At 46.0% G+C, this 19196-nt stretch overlaps 1 protein-coding gene across 1 annotated transcript in view; it reads left to right on the top strand.

Moving 5' to 3' along the window:
- LOC134392452 (tubulin alpha-1D chain-like) overlaps positions 1 to 18979 on the top strand; it is a 29726-nt gene extending 10747 nt beyond the window's left edge. The window contains exons 2-4 of the mRNA XM_063116796.1: positions 15375 to 15597; positions 16644 to 16792; positions 17914 to 18979. Of these exons, the coding sequence (XP_062972866.1) occupies positions 15477 to 15597; positions 16644 to 16792; positions 17914 to 18897 (1254 nt within the window). The 5' untranslated portion in view covers positions 15375 to 15476 and the 3' untranslated portion in view covers positions 18898 to 18979. The remainder of the gene's footprint in view (positions 1 to 15374; positions 15598 to 16643; positions 16793 to 17913) is intronic.
- Positions 18980 to 19196: the final 217 nt, after the last annotated feature.

The following is a 19196-nucleotide window of genomic DNA, read 5'->3' on the forward strand; positions in this document are numbered from 1 at the left end:
CTTGAGCTCGTTATTCCGTGTTCTGCACTCTGGGAGGATCGAGAAGAGATCCTGGCCCTCCTCTGTGTGACAACCTTTCAAATATTTGAAGAGTGCTCTCATGTCTCCCCTCAATCTTCTCTTCTCCAGGCTAAACATGCCCAGTTCTTTCAGTCTCTCTTCATAGGGCTTTGTTTCTAGACCTCTGATCATCCTGGTTGCCCTCTTCTGAACACGCTCCAGCTTGTCTGCATCCTTCTTGAATTGTGGAGCCCAGAACTGGACACAATACTCTAGATGAGGCCTAACCAATGCTGAATAGAAGGGAACCAGTACCTTGCTTGATTTCCGTCCAGCCGGAATCTGGCTTCCTGTAAGTTCTAGTCCAACACCGTTGGCAGGCACCAGGTTGGGAAAGGCTGCTTTAAGGCAACAAATGGTAACAGCTGTAGATAGCATTGCCTGAGTTGGCAAGTTGGAAAGGCCTGGTGGGCTGAATTTGGCCTATGGCCAGAAAGCTCTCCAATCTTGTGTTAAAGGCAGGGGACTCTTGTCAGGGTAAACAAGTGGCAAACCCCGTGCTAAAAATGAGGGTTGTGTCCTGATTCCAGTTGTATCTGTCTGGTAGTGAAACAGGCACTGCTGGTGGAAGGGTTCCCCAGCTCTCATACGAGGCTACTGAGCCATGGAGAAGATGAGGCTTTTAGGGCTGGGTGGGCAATTCAGACCGGTACAATGGCATAGGAGAGGATGAGTCTAACCTTTTGTCCCAGCACCATGGTCCTGATCCAAATGCCCCCCAAACTGCTGTTAGGCAGGAAGAAGAAAATGTACAGACACAAAATTTTAACTAGGTGCCCTCTGTGAGTAGAATTCCCTGGCAGGTGGCCAAAGGAGCCTCTCAGCAGGGCAGGGCAGGGCAGGGCAGTTAGCTGAACGTGAAGGGCTGCAAAGCAGACACAGTGGATATTTGCCCTTTGATCGCCAACTACTCAGCAGAGAACACCTCATGGAGATGGCAGGGGAGCAGGGCCTGGGGCAGACAAGAAATGCTAACAGCTCTTCCTTCCTAAGGCTGTCTGTGAACTCCTGCCACTTGCAAAAGCTACGTTCTAGGCGCCTACCCTCTCAAAGCTTAATGTGCAAACCTTGTTGCACATGCCTGGTTTTGCAAGGATCCTTGCAAAACCCAGGATCCTTTCTCCCCAGCAGAGAGCTCCCTGGAGGCGAAGGGACCTATGGGGGAAGGTTTGCTGAATCCCAGCACTTCGTCCTGTCCCTGTCTGGTGAATGTGCTTTAGCTGACAGATGGGCAAAAGCCTGTGTTGTGTAAGCAGGCTGTCAACCCCCAGCAGAGCCAGAGAGAGGAAATGCTCCAGTTTAGTGAGAACCAACCAAGCAAGGGGGCTGCGCGCATGCGAGAAGCCACTGGGAGGAAGAAAGGGTTGGGCACGCAGCCAAGGCACAAGGGGCGGGCTTCGAGAGGAAATGATTGGTTAGCAAAAGAATTTTGTTTAGTTAACGAGCAAGTAGAAGCAGCAGCTCCTGTGCTCCCCTGATGCTTGCAGAAATAATAAAAGTTCTTGTGTGTGGAAAACAAGTCCATTGCTGAATAGCAGAGCAAGGAAAGCACCCATCTAGACTGTGCATTGTGCAGGGGTTGGCTAGAAGAGAAATTAGCCCATTCTGACTGCCTGAGGCAGAGAAACAGCACAAGGGGCACATAACATTTTTGGATTTATTCAGTGGCTCTAGCCTCTGGCTGGTGTCCTGTCCAGGGTGGTAACCACTCCAGATCCATCCACGCCAGGTCTCCTAGCAATAGATGGAAAGGGTGGAGGGACGGAGAGCGCAATAGCTGGGAGTTAGCTGGGCTGTGTTATTCTGTGAGCTGCAAGATTAAATTGCCCCGGTCTGTTTTGTCCTATCGACACCAACATTTATTTCCAAGATTCCCAGTGCAGAGGAACATGACAGAACATTCCTAAGCCTGCAGTCCTCTCAATTCTAAGATGGGCTCCTTGTTTAGCCCAATGGAAACTGCACACAGAAGCCGTCTACTATTGTGCTGGCTGAGCCTGGGATTAGAGGCTCTGTTCTTTCACACTGGAGGTAAGGTGGCCACTGGTGCATCACCAAAAAAGAGGACATAGGTCTGCATCAATTTGCATATGCTAATCTATAGGTATAAAAACAAATTTAGAAATAATTATCATTTAAATAGAAATACAATGCATCTCATCGTATTGGGGAAGACTGTGACCAGAGGGCTGTCTATACGCGGGGAAAAGCCCCGTGGTGGCTCAGAATCTGCACTGTGTCAGTTATATGACACAGACACAGATTTGCAAACACTGCAGGGCTTTCCCGCAAAGCTGCACATTAAAAAAGTCAGGGACTTACCCTGACATTTTCATCAGTATGGCTTTTTCGCCGTCTGACCTCATTCCGGCACTAACCTGGAATGTGGTCCTGGTGGAAGACTGCTGCCAATTGGTTGCCTTCCACAGGAAGAGGGTGGGGAGCAGCTCTGGTACCCGGATGACCGCCAGAGACCCTGTGCTCTCTCCTTGGCCTCGGGATTACCCGACATCACCCTTGGTGAGTAAAACCACAGAGTTTTGGAGGGAGGCGGCACCAACTCGGTACCATGAAGGCAGAGCCCCAGTGACCTGTGTGTTTGCTGCTTAGTCCGCTGTGGATGGGCAACTTCAATGTGCAGCTCTTCTTTTCTGATGTTCCTTTACCTTTATACCAGACTTGGGACTAGACAGCCCTTCAAACAGAGCAGCATCCTCTGTAAAGTAGGACACATGCCAATTGGACAGCTGCCGCTGCCGCTGCCGCTGCTGCTGCTATTAGCTGGCCTTGCCTTTCAAGAATGTGCCACTTCCAGAACCTCAGAGCTGCTTTGTGCCACTATTTGTGGGGAATATTGTTTAAAGCAGGAGTGTGCAACTTGTGGCCCTCCAGATGCTCTTGCCTACATCTCCCAGGATCCCTCACCCTTAGCTATGCTGGCTTTTATTTATTTATTTATTGCATTTTTATACTGCCCAATGGCCGAAGCTGTTTGGGCGGTTCACAAAAATCAGGCTAGGGCTGATGGGAGTTGTAGGTGGGCCACAAGTGGCCCACCCTAGTTTTAAAGGGGAGGCCAAGGGCAGAACAATATCCCTTGCAGGACTTGCTATAACTGGACGTATTGAAATCCAGAGCAAGGACTCCATCAAGCCCATAGAGAATGTATGCAAGGAAATTAGTGGGGGGACTTGTACCCACCTGGGCCTGCCCATATCTCTGAATATGCTGTAAAAATAAATCCATGGGGGGAAAGTAGAAACCATGGGGAGGGTGGACCTGTGTCCTACTTCACAGAAGACCGCCCTCTATATGAAAGCTGTCCGAGGACCCCAAAGCAACTCTGTCTGTGTCTCTCCCCTGTATGCCATGTGCAGCCCCCAACCCCTCAGCAAGACCAAATTTGGCCCCCAGGGCCAAAAAGGTTGTGCATCACTGAAATAAAAGGTTGAACTTTAATGTACATTTCATATTGTAATTTTAAAGTTGTCTGTCTTATTAATAAAAGCAAATTGTACTCTTGTTATTTAGTTGCTACTTGGAGTTCAGTACCTTTCAAGGCCAAAGGCAAACCATGTTGTAGAACCTGTGCCAAATCACCCAAGCGAGATGCAGGAACTCCCTGAAACAGAATTGACTGATTGTGCAACTACCTAAGGGTCTTTTAAATTATCATGGTATATTTTAGTACTCCTGCACTAAGCACCACACCTATGCTATTTCCCCTACACCTTTCTATCTTATAACTCTCTCTCTACCTACACCTTTCTATTCCCACCCCACCCCATTTAACTCCTACAATATGAACTGTCATTTGGGAATGTGTGTTATATTGGCCCTGTTCAGAAGACGCCTTAAACCATGGTGGTTAAGGCTTTTTTGTTAACCAAAAAGCCTTAACCTCAGTGGTTTAAGATGTCTTCTGAACAGGGCCATTGTATCATTGATAGTAATATCTGCTGTAAGGATGGTACAACTATACATAACAGTCATACAAAAATGAAGCTAATGTTACAGTTCTGTTTTTTTCTGTTGAGATGTGAGCTGAAGAAGATCACACCTAAGTACCTTGTGCTGGTGTAATATAGGAGCAGGCAGACTTTAGGTGTGCAGAATCTAGTTTTTTCTTCTTCACTAGAACTCTGAAGTCTGTCAACCAAATCCTTGCTAAGTTCTAAAGTTCACAGTGCAAACATAGTGCACCATAAAAGGGCTTTGTGCAAGCCACTTTGGCTCAACTTCTCCTACCTGATGCAGTTGTGAAGCTAAAATGCACATTTGGGCTCCTTGCAAGATCATCACGTATTTTATTTTCCGGCTCAGCTGCTGTGATTTTAACAGCAGCCTGACACACAGGAATTTAGCAGGTGAAGTTTTCCCTGGCGCAAATATAAAGTGATGGGGGAAAGTTTTACTTGGCCTGCTATTAAGGGGACAGTAAAAAAGCAACAAAAAAAAATCAAAAAGCAAATCCAGCTTCTTAGGAGAAGGGCAGGATAAAAATGTAACGCATACATAAATAAACTTAGATGGCTGTCCGGGCTGCAGGGTCACTAACAGCCACACTGGTAAACCAGACACTCTCAAGCTCAAACTTCTACTCCATTCTTATTGACTCGAGTCAATCTCAAGTCTCAGGGTTTCTCCACATTTAGCAAAACTCCTGCAGCTTTCCTGGGCTTTGACTTCTAGAGTTTATGCAGGTTTAATGATTGGCACAATATCCGCGCTTCCCCTTGTTTTTGCTGGTTCCTTCCCGTGTGTTTCAATTTTCCTGCCAACAGATGGTGCTGCTTTATAGCATGATTTCCATTTATTACCACATTTTGGGGATTTTATAAAATGGCAGTTTCTTGCTTGAACATTGCGGGAGAGGCATCAGAGGTTGAGGATGTCATGAAAAAGATCCACAAACTTCCATGAATGGCTAATCATGAGCATGCAATAAATCACTTGTGTGGAGAAGTTCTTAGAGTGCTTATCCTGATGTAGTCAAAACAGCGCCATCCACATGCAAGAGGCAGGTATCAGAAAGCTTGGGGGAGGTCTTGAAGTCTGCAGTACAAAAACAAACAAACCCCTTTACAGGGAAAAATCCTAAGGGATGGGGGAGACACAAAAACAGCTGAATAAGAACTGAGCATGCTCAGTTGGCATGGAATGCTGAATGACTGTTGGGGGGGGTGGTGGAAATGCAGGAGCTGGAATAGAATATCCCATTTATTACACTGAGTCCTAATTGATACGTCCAGGTATATAAGGCTTGCACCACAGAGATGCAGAATAGAGTGATATTCTTATCTTAATCCGTAATTTTCCATGTAGTCCTCTGGAACTTGAAGCTGTGTGTGTGTGTGTGAGTGTGAAATAGAGAGAGTGATTCTATTCTTTTTCTTAACTCTTTGGCCATGACTAAGGCTAGCATGAAGAACAAAGGTAAGAGCCCTTGCTAATAGTTGTTCTTGGTTCAGCAGGTCATGGCAGTTAATGACCATAGTCTCAGCAGCACAAAACGAAAGAGACACAGAGTATGTGTGTCTCAGAAGGGAAACAAACACAGCCCCAGGTCACCTCTCCCCAGGCACATGGGAAAGCAATGTGGGAGCAGACGGCCAAAGGGCAGGGCTCCAAATGCTTGCCACAAAGGCAGTCCTGCTGACCAATTATGTCTGGGACTGTCTAGTTTAGAAAAAAAAGACAAGTGCAGGGAGACGTGATGGAGATGTACAAAATGATGCCTGGTGTGGAGAAAATGAATAGGGAAGAAAACGTCTTAATGCAAGAACTCTGAGTCATGCCGTGAAACTGAACGTTGGGAGATTCAGGAAAGAGAAAAAGGAAGCTCACAGCTCATAGTTAAACCGTGGAATTCACTACCACAGGGTGTAGTCATGGCTACCAATTTAGATGGCTTTAAAAGAGGGTTAGACAGATTTATGGAGAGTAAGTCTCTCAATGACTATTATTATTATTATTATTATTATTATTATTTATTTATTTATTTATTTATTTATTTATATAGCACCATCAATGTACATGGTGTTGTACAGAGTAAAACAATAAATAGCAAGACCCTGCCGCATAGGCTTACATTCTAATAAAATCATAATAAAACAATAAGGAGGGGAAGCGAATGCACCAAACAGGCAGTATAAAAGTCAGAGCAAAATCAAGTTTTAAAAGCTTTAGGAAAAAGAAAAGTTTTTAGCTGAGCTTTAAAAGCTGCGATTGAACTTGTAGTTCTCAAATGTTCTGGAAGAGCGTTCCAGGCGTAAGGGGCAGCAGAAGAAAATGGACGGAGACGAGCAAGGGAAGTAGAGACCCTTGGGCAGGTGAGAAACATGGCACCAGAGGAGCGAAGAGCACGAGCGGGGCAATAGCGTGAGATGAGAGAGGAGAGATAGGAAGGAGCTAGACTACTAGTTATGTAGGCTCCATTTTACCTCATGTATTGGAGACAGCACGCCTCTCAGTGCCAGTTGCTGGGGAACAGAAGTGGGAGGGTGCTGTTGCAATTGTGTCCTGCTTGTGGGCTTCCCACATGCAGCTGTTTGGCCACTGTATGAAGAGAATGCTGGGTTCGATAAGCCCTTGGTCTGATTCAGCATTGGTCTTCTTATATTCTTATGCTTTCTTCCTAGCAGGCTGCACTAGTGGTAAGGTAAACCTAAGTTCACTCACGCCATTGGGGGTGCCACCTTTTTCCTGACAGCAGTTCTTTGACTTGACAGCTGTTTGTCCCCTGTTTTCCTGAACAAGGGTTTCTGATGAGCCATATATGCAGCAGACATGTATTATTACTAGTTACCACCAGAGGGTGTTACCCAACACAACGTTCAGAACAAGTTCAGCCATGGGGAAGTGGGGCTTATTCACCAAACTCCTGCAGCAATGAATCGGAAATGTCTGGAGAGGCACATGCAAAAATGAGAGATATATCTGTTTCCAACCTTTCACCTCCCACTCTCAATATAATCACCATCAACATTTATTAATTATTTTATGTTATTTATTTCAACAAAAGTTCAAAAATGCATATTAAAATATGTATATTTAAAAATGCAAACAGAAATGTGTATATCAGTGAAAATAACATACAAAAATATGTTATATTAGGTAACATTGCTTGCAAAAATGCATATCATAGAATAAATAAATAAATAAATAAATAAAATTGCACATATTAAGCTTTGTGCTACCTCCAGTATCCAAGGCAGTAAGAGCCTCGTGTGGCGCAGAGTGGTAAGCGGCAGTTACTGCAGCCGAAACTCTCCCCACGGCCTGAGTTCGAGCCCAGCGGAAGCTGGTTCTCAGGCAGCTGGCTCAGGTCGACTCAGCCTTCCATCCTTCCGAGGTCGGTAAAATGAGTACCCAGGTAACTGTGACTGGGGAAGGCAATGGCAAACCACCCCTCTACAAAGTCTGGCAAGAAAATGTCAGCGAAAGCAGGCGTCCCTCCAGGAGTCAGCAATGACTCAAGTGCTTGCAGGAGAGGTTCCTTTCCTTTCCTTTAAGCCTGTGTGTACCAGTTGCTGGGGGACATGGGTGAGAGGGTGCTGTTGCACCATATCCTGCTTTGTTGGGCCCTGGCCAACAGTTGGTAGGCCACTGTGTGAACAGAGTACTGGACTCGACCTTGGTCTGATCCAGCATGGCTCTTCTTAAGTTCTTAGGTAAGCATACAAAATGCATACAAGTTTTTGTGCATACTTTGAAAAAATTCTCAAATTGATATAAGACTCTGATGAACCAAACTGAATATTGGAAAAATGAGAAACCATAATTGATAAATTCTTCCATCCCTTCTAAAAAGTTCCAGAAGGAATGATGGCAGTGGACAGATTCTATCCACTTTCTGATCCAACTGTGTGGTTACTTATAGGCTAAAACAGAAGACCCACCAGTGTAAAAATAAGTGGAAGCATTTTTTTCCTGCCCCTTCTACCCCTAAAGATAATGGGTTCTTATTAGTGCAGCTAGTATATGGTTTGTACTGGTATATATTATCACAAGGAAAGGTACCTTTAAATCCAGCCGGTTTGGCATCTTTGAATTTGGTTCACTTATCCGGCAGAGTTGTAAAAAAAGATTGAGTCAGAGCAGCTTTCCCCAACTTGGGGCTTGTCTATACGCTCTAAATACCCTGTCGTGGCCACGCAGTTGCACCCTGTTGTTTATATGACGCAGCCGCCAACTTGCAGCCACATAGGGGTTTTCTCTGCGAAATTGCGCTCTTTCTAAGACCTTAGCTAGACTGAAGGTTTATCCCGGGATCATCCCTGATCATGAAAGTGACACACAGGGGATCCCGGGAGCAGGCAGGGACGACCCTGGGACGATCTTGGGATAAACTGTAGGTTTAGCTAAGGCCTAAGTGTCAATTTACTTTGACTTTTCCCATTGTTCCAATGGCACCACTGTTGTTTCTTTGTCTGTCAGTGGTGGCTTCAGTTCAAGTTTAGAAAGAGGGGCGGATCAAAGGAGGATTCCAGCTCTGGGTAGGAGTGGGAATGCAGGGCTGGGGGTAGGCTTGAAAAGTCTCATAATGGCCACCATGGCAATGTAAAAGTCGGGGAATGAAAGTAGGGGTAATTAAGATATGTTACGCTGTTACAGCTTTTAAAGTTGTGCAGCATTGCCATTAAAAAAAAAAGTTTCACGTTTCCCCTGGTCCCTCAATATTTGCTCCCCATTCCCACTGTATGGCAGTCCAATTTTCCCCTGCTGTGTAACTGTTTTGAATCCGCTGCGCAGCAGCGACACTGCAGGGTTTTGAGGGAATCAGGAGGCAAAGTGGAGTCATATATTCATGGCCCTGGTGCCCTTTAGCTGTGCTGGACTACAACTCTCATTATCCCTAGCCAGCATGCTGGCTGGAGATGATGATCATTGTAATCCAACATAGCTAGAAGGCACCAGTGTGGGGAAGGCAGAGTCAGACCCTGCCTGGGACCTTTGGCTATGTTCCCACTCTACACCTGCATCACTGTAATTGAGTGCCTTACCATCAAAGTCACCCTTACCTGCTCCACTGGAGGGTCTCTCTGTGGGAGTCCCAGATTTCGTGGCTTGTTGGCATTGGCTCCCGCCACGGGAAACTGTAGCTTGGATCCATTGATCACAATCCAAAAGGCCAGAGGCACGTGTGTGGATGGAAGCTGCAGCTAAGCTCTGTTGCTAGGATGGAGCTTTTCCTGGGCAGGATGGCCCACTAGTTTGCACTGTTAGGGAATGTATCGCCCACCTCCAAGAGCTAAATCATGGCAGAGTGACCCAGGCTTGAAGGGAAGAGGACCTTTTTTCCTTCTAGAAACCAATGGTAAAAAAAGAAAAAGACTCTGTTCCGTTCCCACCAGTCCAGCTCTGGTGTTGTCAAAGGGTTTCTTCTCTGTTTTTCTTTCCCGACTCAGTATGCTCTCTGTTGAGACTTGCCTGTTGCCTTGGAAATACCAACAAAGTCTGCCTAGTTGTTGGCTGTACACCACAAGGGGACAGCATTGTCCCTTGTTTGCTGCTGGGTCCTGGAAGAAGGCCACACAAATGTTTATAGTATAAACTCTCCCAAGTCTTGACAGGCCCTTTGTATATGTACTCTGCGGAGTGGCTACCCCACCTGGCGTTGAGAGAGGAGGTGAAGCGTGCATATGGTGGCTGCCCTGTGTGTTTGTGTATGCTGGTGGGGCCTGGAGGAGCAGCAAATATAAGAGAGATCCAACCCTCATCTCATCACCGTCTCCATGGTCACAGCTTGGCTGAACAGAACATTAGGCAGGGCAGAGCAGGGGAGACCTCCAGCATGCAGCCTCCCCTCTGCAACCGTATAGGCTTTCTAAGAGCCTAATTACTGTGTATGGGGGCAGTTTGGAGGGGGGGCATTGCTGCGAGGGAGTGAAGAATAAGCAAAGCCTCTCCTCCCCCCTCAAAAAATCCCCCCTTTGCTGCAATTTGGGAAAAGACAAACAAGGAAGCACTCCAAAGCCACATCTCAGGGTGGGGTGGCGGAGTGTGTCTTAGGTTACACTAGAACCTAAGAATAGCCACTCCAGGTGGAGTACATATTGGGAGGACCTGTCAAGGCTTGAGAGAGTTTACACTATAAACATATTGTAGAACACAATTTGTTGTGTGTATCGATCCCCCAGTCCCATATTCTACTTTTCACAACGGTCTTAGGGTGCCCATGTGTCCTCTGTTTGAAGGGCTGCCAGGGGGGTTGTCCTCTATTTTGAAGGCATCCTCTATTTGAAGGGCAATCCTGTCCGATTTCAGAACTGTTGCCCATCAAAAGTCAGCACCTAAACAGCAGATGAAACAGTCAGGTACACAAGTCACCTGGGGCACTTCCACACGTCGTTTTCAGGGCGCTTCCATCCGCCCCCAGTGCACCCCGAAAACGATTGTGTAACTTGCCTGTAAAAGAGATGAGGAAGAGGCGTCCTTGCCGGCGCCGCCACCCACCTCCCTCCTCGCTGGCCGGCTCGGAGAGCTCGGCAGAAGAAGGCGGGGTGGAGAGCTTCTTCCGCTCTCCACCCCACCTTCTTCCGCCAAGCTCTCCATCCCGGCCATCGAGGAGAGAGGTGGGTGGTGGCACTGCCGCCGGCGCCGGCAAGGACACCTCTTCCTCGTCTCTTTTACAGGCAAGTTACACGATCGCTTTGGGGTCGCACTGGGGCCGCATGGAAGTGCCCCAGGGGGGTGTCTATACACTCTATTAACCCAATAGTGGCTACAGAGTGGCACTGCATTGTTTATATGATGCAGCCTCCAACTGCGTGTTTCCAAAGTCTCGAGTTACCACGACTTTTCAATTTGCTCCGAGTTCACCATGATGTTTCCCAGCTTCGGTTTGGATTAGCCACAAGCAGGCCCAGCTGGGCAAGTGTGGGAATGCAGAGCAGGGCAGGGGGCAGGCTTGACCTGACCAGATAGCCCATGCTCCCTCCTGTTGACTAGCTTTTTATTTTCACCTCACAGCACAGATGCTGCGGGGTTCTGAGGAAATCACCTTCCAACACGGAATTGTATAGACACACACACACGGTTACAGTCTTTCCCACTATGCTGAGATATGCTGTATTTCGATTTAAATTGTAATTGTTATTTTTAAACTTGCCCCTATACGTATAAATTAGTATGTGCAGATGTTGTGTAAATTGGTGTCCTCTTATTTTGCTGCAAATCCTTTGATGCATCTCTCTTTTTTCTTTGGTTGTTCATTAGTGATCACTCTACCACTTCCTCACCATGGCCAGTTTTAAATAGCCCTGAGCACTATACATGTATGTGGGGTATCTAGACCCACCTTTTAATTTCAGCATAATTTCCAAAGCAATTTGTGATTAAAATAATAGGATTCTAACTTAATGTGTACTTGGGAGTAAACCTCCCCCCCCATTATTATTCCCAGGTTTTAAATGAATTCTAACAACAAACTTGTATTCCAAAACAATTGGTCTATAATGTAAGTGAGGTCAGAGGGAGGAGAGGTGGTTAGGGCGCCCTGAGTTCCTCTCCTTGTCCTCCTTTGGCTGCCTTGTTCCTCCCTGATCCCTCCTGTGCTCAGCGCCTGGGGGAACGTTCGCACTTGCGTTCCTTCCTGTGCAGATGCCGGGAAGGAACCCAAGTGCGGGAGCCAGGGGCCTCGTGGCACCAAAGTGGCTCCATCAAGATGGGGGCCAGGTGCTGACATCACTGCTGTCTGGGTGGTCATCTCGGCAGGGGGGGCAGTGTTGTGCTTCAGTTTGGGGGATTAAGCGGAAAGAAGGAAGTGGATCAGCTGCCACCACATCGCTGTTATGATTGTCCCATCGACTTGGTCACAGGTTCCAAGATTCCAGTTGGGCGGATCTATTCCTTGTCGGAACCAGAGTGAGCTGAGCTGCAAGAATTTGCAACATGGGTTTATTAGGGCCCTCTGCCTCACCTGCAGTGGCTCCGGTACTCTTTGTAAAGAAGAAGTGTGGGGGCTAGCCTCTGCCTGTTCCTGTGACAAGCCGCTGCTCAAACACTCCCAGGCTCAGCTGTTCTTCCTTTCTGCTTAATCCGTCAAACTGAAGCACAACAAGCAGGCAGACTTTGGTCCCAAGGTCAAGCTTCTAGATGTACTACCAAGAATCATTTTTAAAATCCCCTAAGGTCAGGTTTGCCTTTACTGTGCGGCTTGGCTGAATAAGGTTTTGATACCACATATGAAACTTCTGGGGATTTTACACCCCCTGCCACCACCACACACACATCAGGCCCTGGCTGTGGCATTGTTTGGTGTAACCAAGGCCCCCGGAGGCTTAGCTCTACTTTCACTATTGGTTATTTGTTAGGCTTGATCGTTTCCCAGAAACCATTCAGAAAAAGGCTAGCCCCGTATCCGTTTCTAACAACAAAGCATCTCTCCTGCCTGGAGATGGGCTTTGGAATGCTATAAATCCCAGCCACAGCAAACAGCACCTTCATTCTCATTCTTCGTCCTCTGAGCTCATCGCTGCTAGGTCGAAGAGGTTTTGCAAGATGGTGAGTCTTGCCTGGACTTGTTAGCTTCAGCCCCACTCTCCATAACCATCATGTCTTCCTCTTTTAAAATATAATACAGTGCAATCTCTGTACCCTTCCTTAGATCTGTACCACGGTGTAGCTCCAAATGTGCAAGGTGTAGAAAAGAGAGGAAGAAACAGAGATAGAAGTGGGATGGGAATCATTACTGTATGATGGAGAGGATGTTAGGAAGGGTATTTGTTTCCCAGTTTCACCCACTTTCCCCCTTTATTGGCTCAGCCTCGGTTCTAATTAACAAGCAATACTAACATGGTATTGATCTAAATCAGCCTTTCCCAAACTAGTGCTTCCTAGATATGTTGGGCTACAACTCTCAACATCTTTGACTACTTGCCATGCTGGCTAAGGTGATGGCAGCAGTAGTCCAACACACCTGGAAGGCAACAGGTTGGTAAGATTGTTCTGAATGTTTTAGGGGCAGTTTTGGAAATGCACACACTGGCTTGTATCTAATGTTAGTCCTACATAGAATAGACCCACTGAAATGAATGAGAATTAAGTTAGTCATGACTAACTTGAGCCCCATTCATTTCAATGGGTCTACTCTATGCAGGACTAAAGTTGGATATTACCCTATGCCATAATACTAGTTATGGTGTGCCATGAAGACCCATGTAAATCTCTTTCACCAAAACATGCCTTCGTAGTGTAGTGGATAGATTGCCAGGATTCCAGCCTAGATGCTAACTGGGTGGCCTTAAAGCAAGCCACCACTTCTCAAAGTGGTTCTGAAGATAAACTTCTAAACTTGCACACCACCATCTCAGTAACGCTGTTGAAGGGTGGTATCAAAATGTTGGCTACAACAATTCTGTATACAAGGATTTATTTCATTTCATTTTTATACCACTCAGTAGCTGAAGTTCTCTGGGCAGTTCACAGAAACTAAAACCATAAAGTACAGCAAAATATATATAAAATATGGAAATTTAAAATTACAATGTAAAAGTACAACCAGAATAAAACTAAATAAATAGATTGAAATCAATAGGATTTAAGCAGCCTTGGAGACTTTATAATAATGATTAAAAAAATTATAAGGGAGGAAATGGGATAACTGCGCGTGCAGTATCTTGAGCTCTTTGGAGAAAGGGCAGGGCATCAGTGTGATAAACTCAGTGAAAATGCCATAATGTGCCATGGAAATGCAGCCCTGTGGCTAAACATGCTACTGAAAATAGGTGCTTTGGGCACAAAGACTAGGAAAACGATTGAGCAAGTAGGTATCCCTGAAGTGAGAGAAGGTTCATAGTATTGGAAGGGACCTCAAAGATCATGTAGTCCAGCTCCCTGCTACTGCAGGAAATTTGGGGCTACAGCACCCTTGATAGGTGGCCACCCAGACTGTGTTTGGAAACCTCCAATTTAATTTTAATTTTTTTAATTGGTTTTACTTTTTAAAAAATTTGTACTTGTTTTAGCTTAATAATGTTTTAATTTGTTTTTAGCTGTGTATATTTATTGTTTCATATTGGTTGTATGATTTTATCTGTATGCCGCCCTGAGATCCTTGTGATATAGGGCGGGATACAAATGTCTTAATAAAATAATAATGAAAGGGAGCCCAGCCCTTTCTGAGGCAGGCTGTTCCACTGGCAAACAGTCTAGGAAACTGCTCCTAATGTTTCGCTGAAATCCTCCTTGTCATTTGAACCCATTGGCTTGAGTCCTACCCTCTTGAGCAACAGAAAACCAATTTCTTTCATGATAGCCCTTCAACTATTTTGAAGATAGCTCTCATATTGCCTTTTCCTTGTCTCTTCCCCAGTTTAAACATACCCAAGTCCATCAACCTTCTCTTTCAGGACATGGTCAAGTCAAGCTGATATCGACAGCCATAGAAGAGAGGCAGGAAAAGCTAGAGGTGGGGGGAGGGGGAGGGGGAGGATAGGTTATAAAAGTTGAACCATTCTGGGAAGTCTAGTAAAGGCATTGCATCCTGAGTGATCTGCAAAGAAAGTAGCAATTTCATACATTCTTTGGAAGACTAGGTAGGGGGCTCTTGTTCTTTCCCTGTGACCTTTGATTATTAAACTCAAGTCCTGGTGGAGGTGGCAGCGTCTTCCAGCCACTGAGCTGTTGGAGGGGAGCCAGGATTTGTGCCAGGAAGTCAAGGAGCTTCCCTACAGGAGCAATTTATTGCTCGCTCACGATTGTCCACTTACAGAAGTTTTCTGGTCCTTTACATGATGCCATCAATCACCAGGACATCTCCCCCCTCTTTCCCCCAGTAATCTTGCTTTAAAACACACACACAAAAACAGAGACAATGTGGTATTTAAAATAATTGCGGCATTAATTCTGCCACTAGATGTTCCATGGCTCTGTTTCATTGAACTTTATGGAGCATTGCTCAGAGGGAAGTTTTCAGTTACAAATCACATGGTCACTGTTGCTCACTGTCTAAATGAGCCATAGTGAATGTGGAAAGATCAGAGAAAAAAAGCCTGGTAAGGCTGCTGATTTTTTCTTTAACGTGGAGATGCCCAGAGGAACACACCAAAATACACGAGACAGAAAGAGTGTTGTTACTTGGGAATGCCCAAGCCCCAATAGGAAGCCTTGTATAGCTTTTCTTGTCTAGGAGGGCACAATAGCCGGCGAGTTCAGACAACCTAGGAATATCCTTGCCCAGAAGATGTTCCAGTGTGCAGTGTGCTCACCATATGTATGCAGAGCTGTGAGTTCATTGTTCTAGCCTCAGCTCCTGACATGGAGCTTGCTTTTTAACACCACTAATGGGTCTGTTCTCCTTCTCTTCTCAGCGCGAGTGCATTTCAGTCCACGTTGGCCAGGCTGGAGTGCAGATTGGCAATGCATGCTGGGAGCTGTACTGTCTGGAGCATGGGATTCAGCCAGATGGGCAAATGCCCAGTGACAAAACCATTGGAGGTGGGGATGACTCCTTTAATACCTTCTTCAGTGAAACTGGAGCGGGAAAGCATGTGCCTCGGGCCGTTTTTGTGGACTTGGAACCGACTGTGATTGGTGAGTGCTGTGTATCGGGAGTGGAGTCTGACTGAGTCCTCCAGAGAGATATCTCTGTGTATTCTGATTGGATATTGACTTGAATCCAGAGACTGCCCAAGACATTTTTAGTTCCTGCCTTGGTGGTAAAAAATATCATAATAAACCACCTATTTAACCATTTTCTGTTCTTTAATGGTACCCTAAAATCTGCTACCTCCGCTGGACCACTTGACCCCAGCTAATGGTAGTGCCGGGCCAGCTTAAATCATCTTGAATTAGCCAATTAATGAATCACAGCAATTCATGGCATTCAGTTTCTAAGGAGGAAATCCTCTCAAAAGCATAGTTTTATGGAAATCTGTAGGGCACTGGACATTCAGGACTTCCCTAATGGAAAGACATGCTGTGCTTTAATAGTACTTTTATACAGAGCATTTCAGACCAAATTACGCTGTCTTGGGTTGGTCTGACATGAAGTACACCTGAAATCCAGGGGTACAGACTTCCCCTAAATGCTTGAAGGCACAATCCTATGCTGGTTGAGGCATGCTGAGAGTTGCAGACCTTTTTTCTGTCTAAGCATGCATAGGATTGCACCCTCATTCTCTCATGCCCTAGAGCCACAGTTAACTTTCTTTGTGGTGGTGCCCAAATTTGGAATGCCCTCCCAAGGGAGGTACCCCTGTGGGTTCTTTTTATGATATTGTCAACCTCCAATGCCTCTTCTGCCATTTTCAAGTGAGAATCCGCCATTTCATAAAACCCGAAAATGCTTTAATAAATCAAATCTGCACTGTAACACAGTGCCATCTGCTGGCAGTAGAACTGAAACACATGGGAAAGAACTGGCAAAAATGGGGGTGGGGAGCACATGCATTTTGCTAATCATTAAAACCCGTGAAGACTCCAGGAATTTTTCTGAATATGGAGAAGCCCTTGGTCTCTTAGCAGAGAAGCCCTTGCAGATGCAGAAAAACACTAGCCAAATTCCAGAAGGGTAGGAGGTGACAGAGGAGTAATCCAGAGTGGAAATGACCTGACCTATTGTGTACTATGAATTCTAGATGAGGTTCGGACTGGCACATACCGCCAGCTCTTCCACCCAGAACAGCTGATCACTGGAAAGGAAGATGCTGCCAATAATTACGCCCGTGGGCACTACACCATTGGCAAGGAGATAATTGATTTGGTGTTGGACCGGATCCGGAAGCTGGTAATTGGGCTTGTTGGCCAGGGAAACATGAGGCAGAAAGGGGACTGCTATATGGGACTCCTGGTCGATGAACATGGAGTGTAGATAGTAAGTGGCTTGTGCTGATGCACACTGTAGGCACTAGAAAAAGGCTGGATAAAAAGAAGGTTGTCTTCAGAGGGCAATTGAGCACACAGTGATCTGTGGAACAGGCTCAGTCTCTGCTCAAGCAAGAGCCAGTATCATGCAGCTATGATACAATGACTGTCTCTCATGGGGACCAGTGCTCCATAGCTACTGTAGCAACTCCATCTTTGCTGGAATTGAAGAGTTTCAGATTCTTCCTACAGCTCATCTGATCAGTGATGATACTAAATTGTAGTGCTGAAATACAGACAGAGAGGGAAGGAGAGAGATGTCAAGGCTTTGGCTGAAGACTCCATCCCATAATTTCACTATTAGTTTTACCCTACCCAGTGCCTGTTTACCCTACCCTGTGCCTGTTTGCTTTCTCTTCCCCTCCTTATTGTTTTATTATGATTTTATTAGAATGTAAGCCTATGCGGCAGGGTCTCGCTATTTACTGTTTTACTCTGTACAGCACCATGTACATTGATGGTGCTATATAAATAAATAATAATAATAATAATATTTTTTAAAAAATAATAATAATCCAAAGTGGCTCACAAAATAAAATCATGATAAAATGCCATAAAATGAATCAATAGAATCAATAGCTCATTAAAATAACCAAGGGTAGCTGGCAATGCTAACGGCCAGGGAATCACCTGGGCAAACAAACGTGCCTTATATTGTTGGCAGAAACAGTCTCCACTAGGAGCCTGCCTGATCTAGATGGGGAGTTCATTCCACATGGTGGACACCAAAATAGAGAAGGCCCATCTCTGCACCACAGCCAAACAAACATAAGTAGGCCATGGTAGAGTAAGAAGCCCCTCATAACATAGAGACTGGGGTGGCCTATATGGGGGAAGGTGATCTCTCAGATAACTTGGTCCTGGCTGTTTGGGATCTGATAGAGCGCTAGTAACATCATGACCATGGCTTGATAGCAAATTGGGAGCTGCTGCACTCTCTAACCCCAATGGACTGTTTTATGTTTTGTTTCCTGTATTCCACAGGCTGACCAATGCACTGGGCTCCAGGGATTCCTCATTTTCCACAGCTTTGGAGGAGGCACTGGCTCAGGATTCACTTCCTTGCTGATGGAACGGCTCTCCGTTGATTACGGCAAGAAGTCCAAGCTGGAGTTCTCCATTTACCCAGCTCCTCAGATATCAACAGCTGTGGTGGAGCCCTACAACTCCATCCTCACCACACACACCACCCTTGAGCACTCAGATTGTGCTTTCATGGTGGACAATGAAGCCATCTATGATATCTGCCGTAGGAACCTGGACATCGAGCGTCCAACTTACACTAATCTTAACCGCCTGATTGGCCAGATCGTCTCCTCCATCACTGCCTCCCTGCGCTTTGATGGGGCTCTTAATGTAGACCTGACAGAGTTCCAGACCAACCTGGTGCCCTACCCCCGTATCCACTTTCCTCTGGCCACTTATGCCCCAGTCATCTCTGCAGAGAAGGCTTACCATGAGCAGCTCTCTGTGGCCGAGATCACAAATGCCTGCTTTGAGCCTGCTAACCAAATGGTGAAATGTGACCCTCGCCACGGCAAATACATGGCTTGCTGCCTTTTGTATCGGGGTGACGTGGTGCCCAAGGATGTCAATGCTGCAATTGCCACCATTAAAACAAAAAGAACAATCCAGTTTGTGGACTGGTGCCCCACAGGCTTCAAGGTGGGCATCAACTACCAGCCCCCCACTGTAGTACCCGGTGGAGACCTAGCCAAAGTGCAGAGGGCAGTGTGTATGCTGAGCAACACCACAGCCATTGCTGAGGCCTGGGCCCGCCTGGATCACAAGTTTGACCTAATGTATGCCAAGCGGGCCTTTGTCCACTGGTATGTAGGGGAAGGCATGGAAGAAGGGGAGTTTTCTGAGGCCCGAGAAGACATGGCTGCCCTGGAGAAGGATTATGAAGAAGTGGGGACAGATACCATTGATGGGGAAGGAGAAGAAGAGGAAGGTGATGAGTATTAGCACAGCCAAATCTCTCTTGTATGGGGTATGAAAATTTCAATTGCTTTAGCACTTGGGGTTTTGCTTCTCAAAATAAAATATTCACTGTGTCATAGAAATGTGGTTTCGTTTTCCTGCTGACTCTTAACTTTCACCAGTCGTTTCCTTACTCATCTGGTCTAAACAGTAAGATATGTCTGGAGCAGTCTCCATTCCTGAGGGTTACTATTACTATTCAAGTGGCTCTGTCCCACTAGGGAGAGCCGGTCGAAGTGGCATATCACTAACACAGATGCCAGGCAAATGTGGTTATACATATG

Source organism: Elgaria multicarinata, chromosome 2, assembly GCF_023053635.1.
Source record: "Elgaria multicarinata webbii isolate HBS135686 ecotype San Diego chromosome 2, rElgMul1.1.pri, whole genome shotgun sequence".
NCBI classification, from domain to species: Eukaryota; Metazoa; Chordata; class Lepidosauria; order Squamata; family Anguidae; genus Elgaria; species Elgaria multicarinata.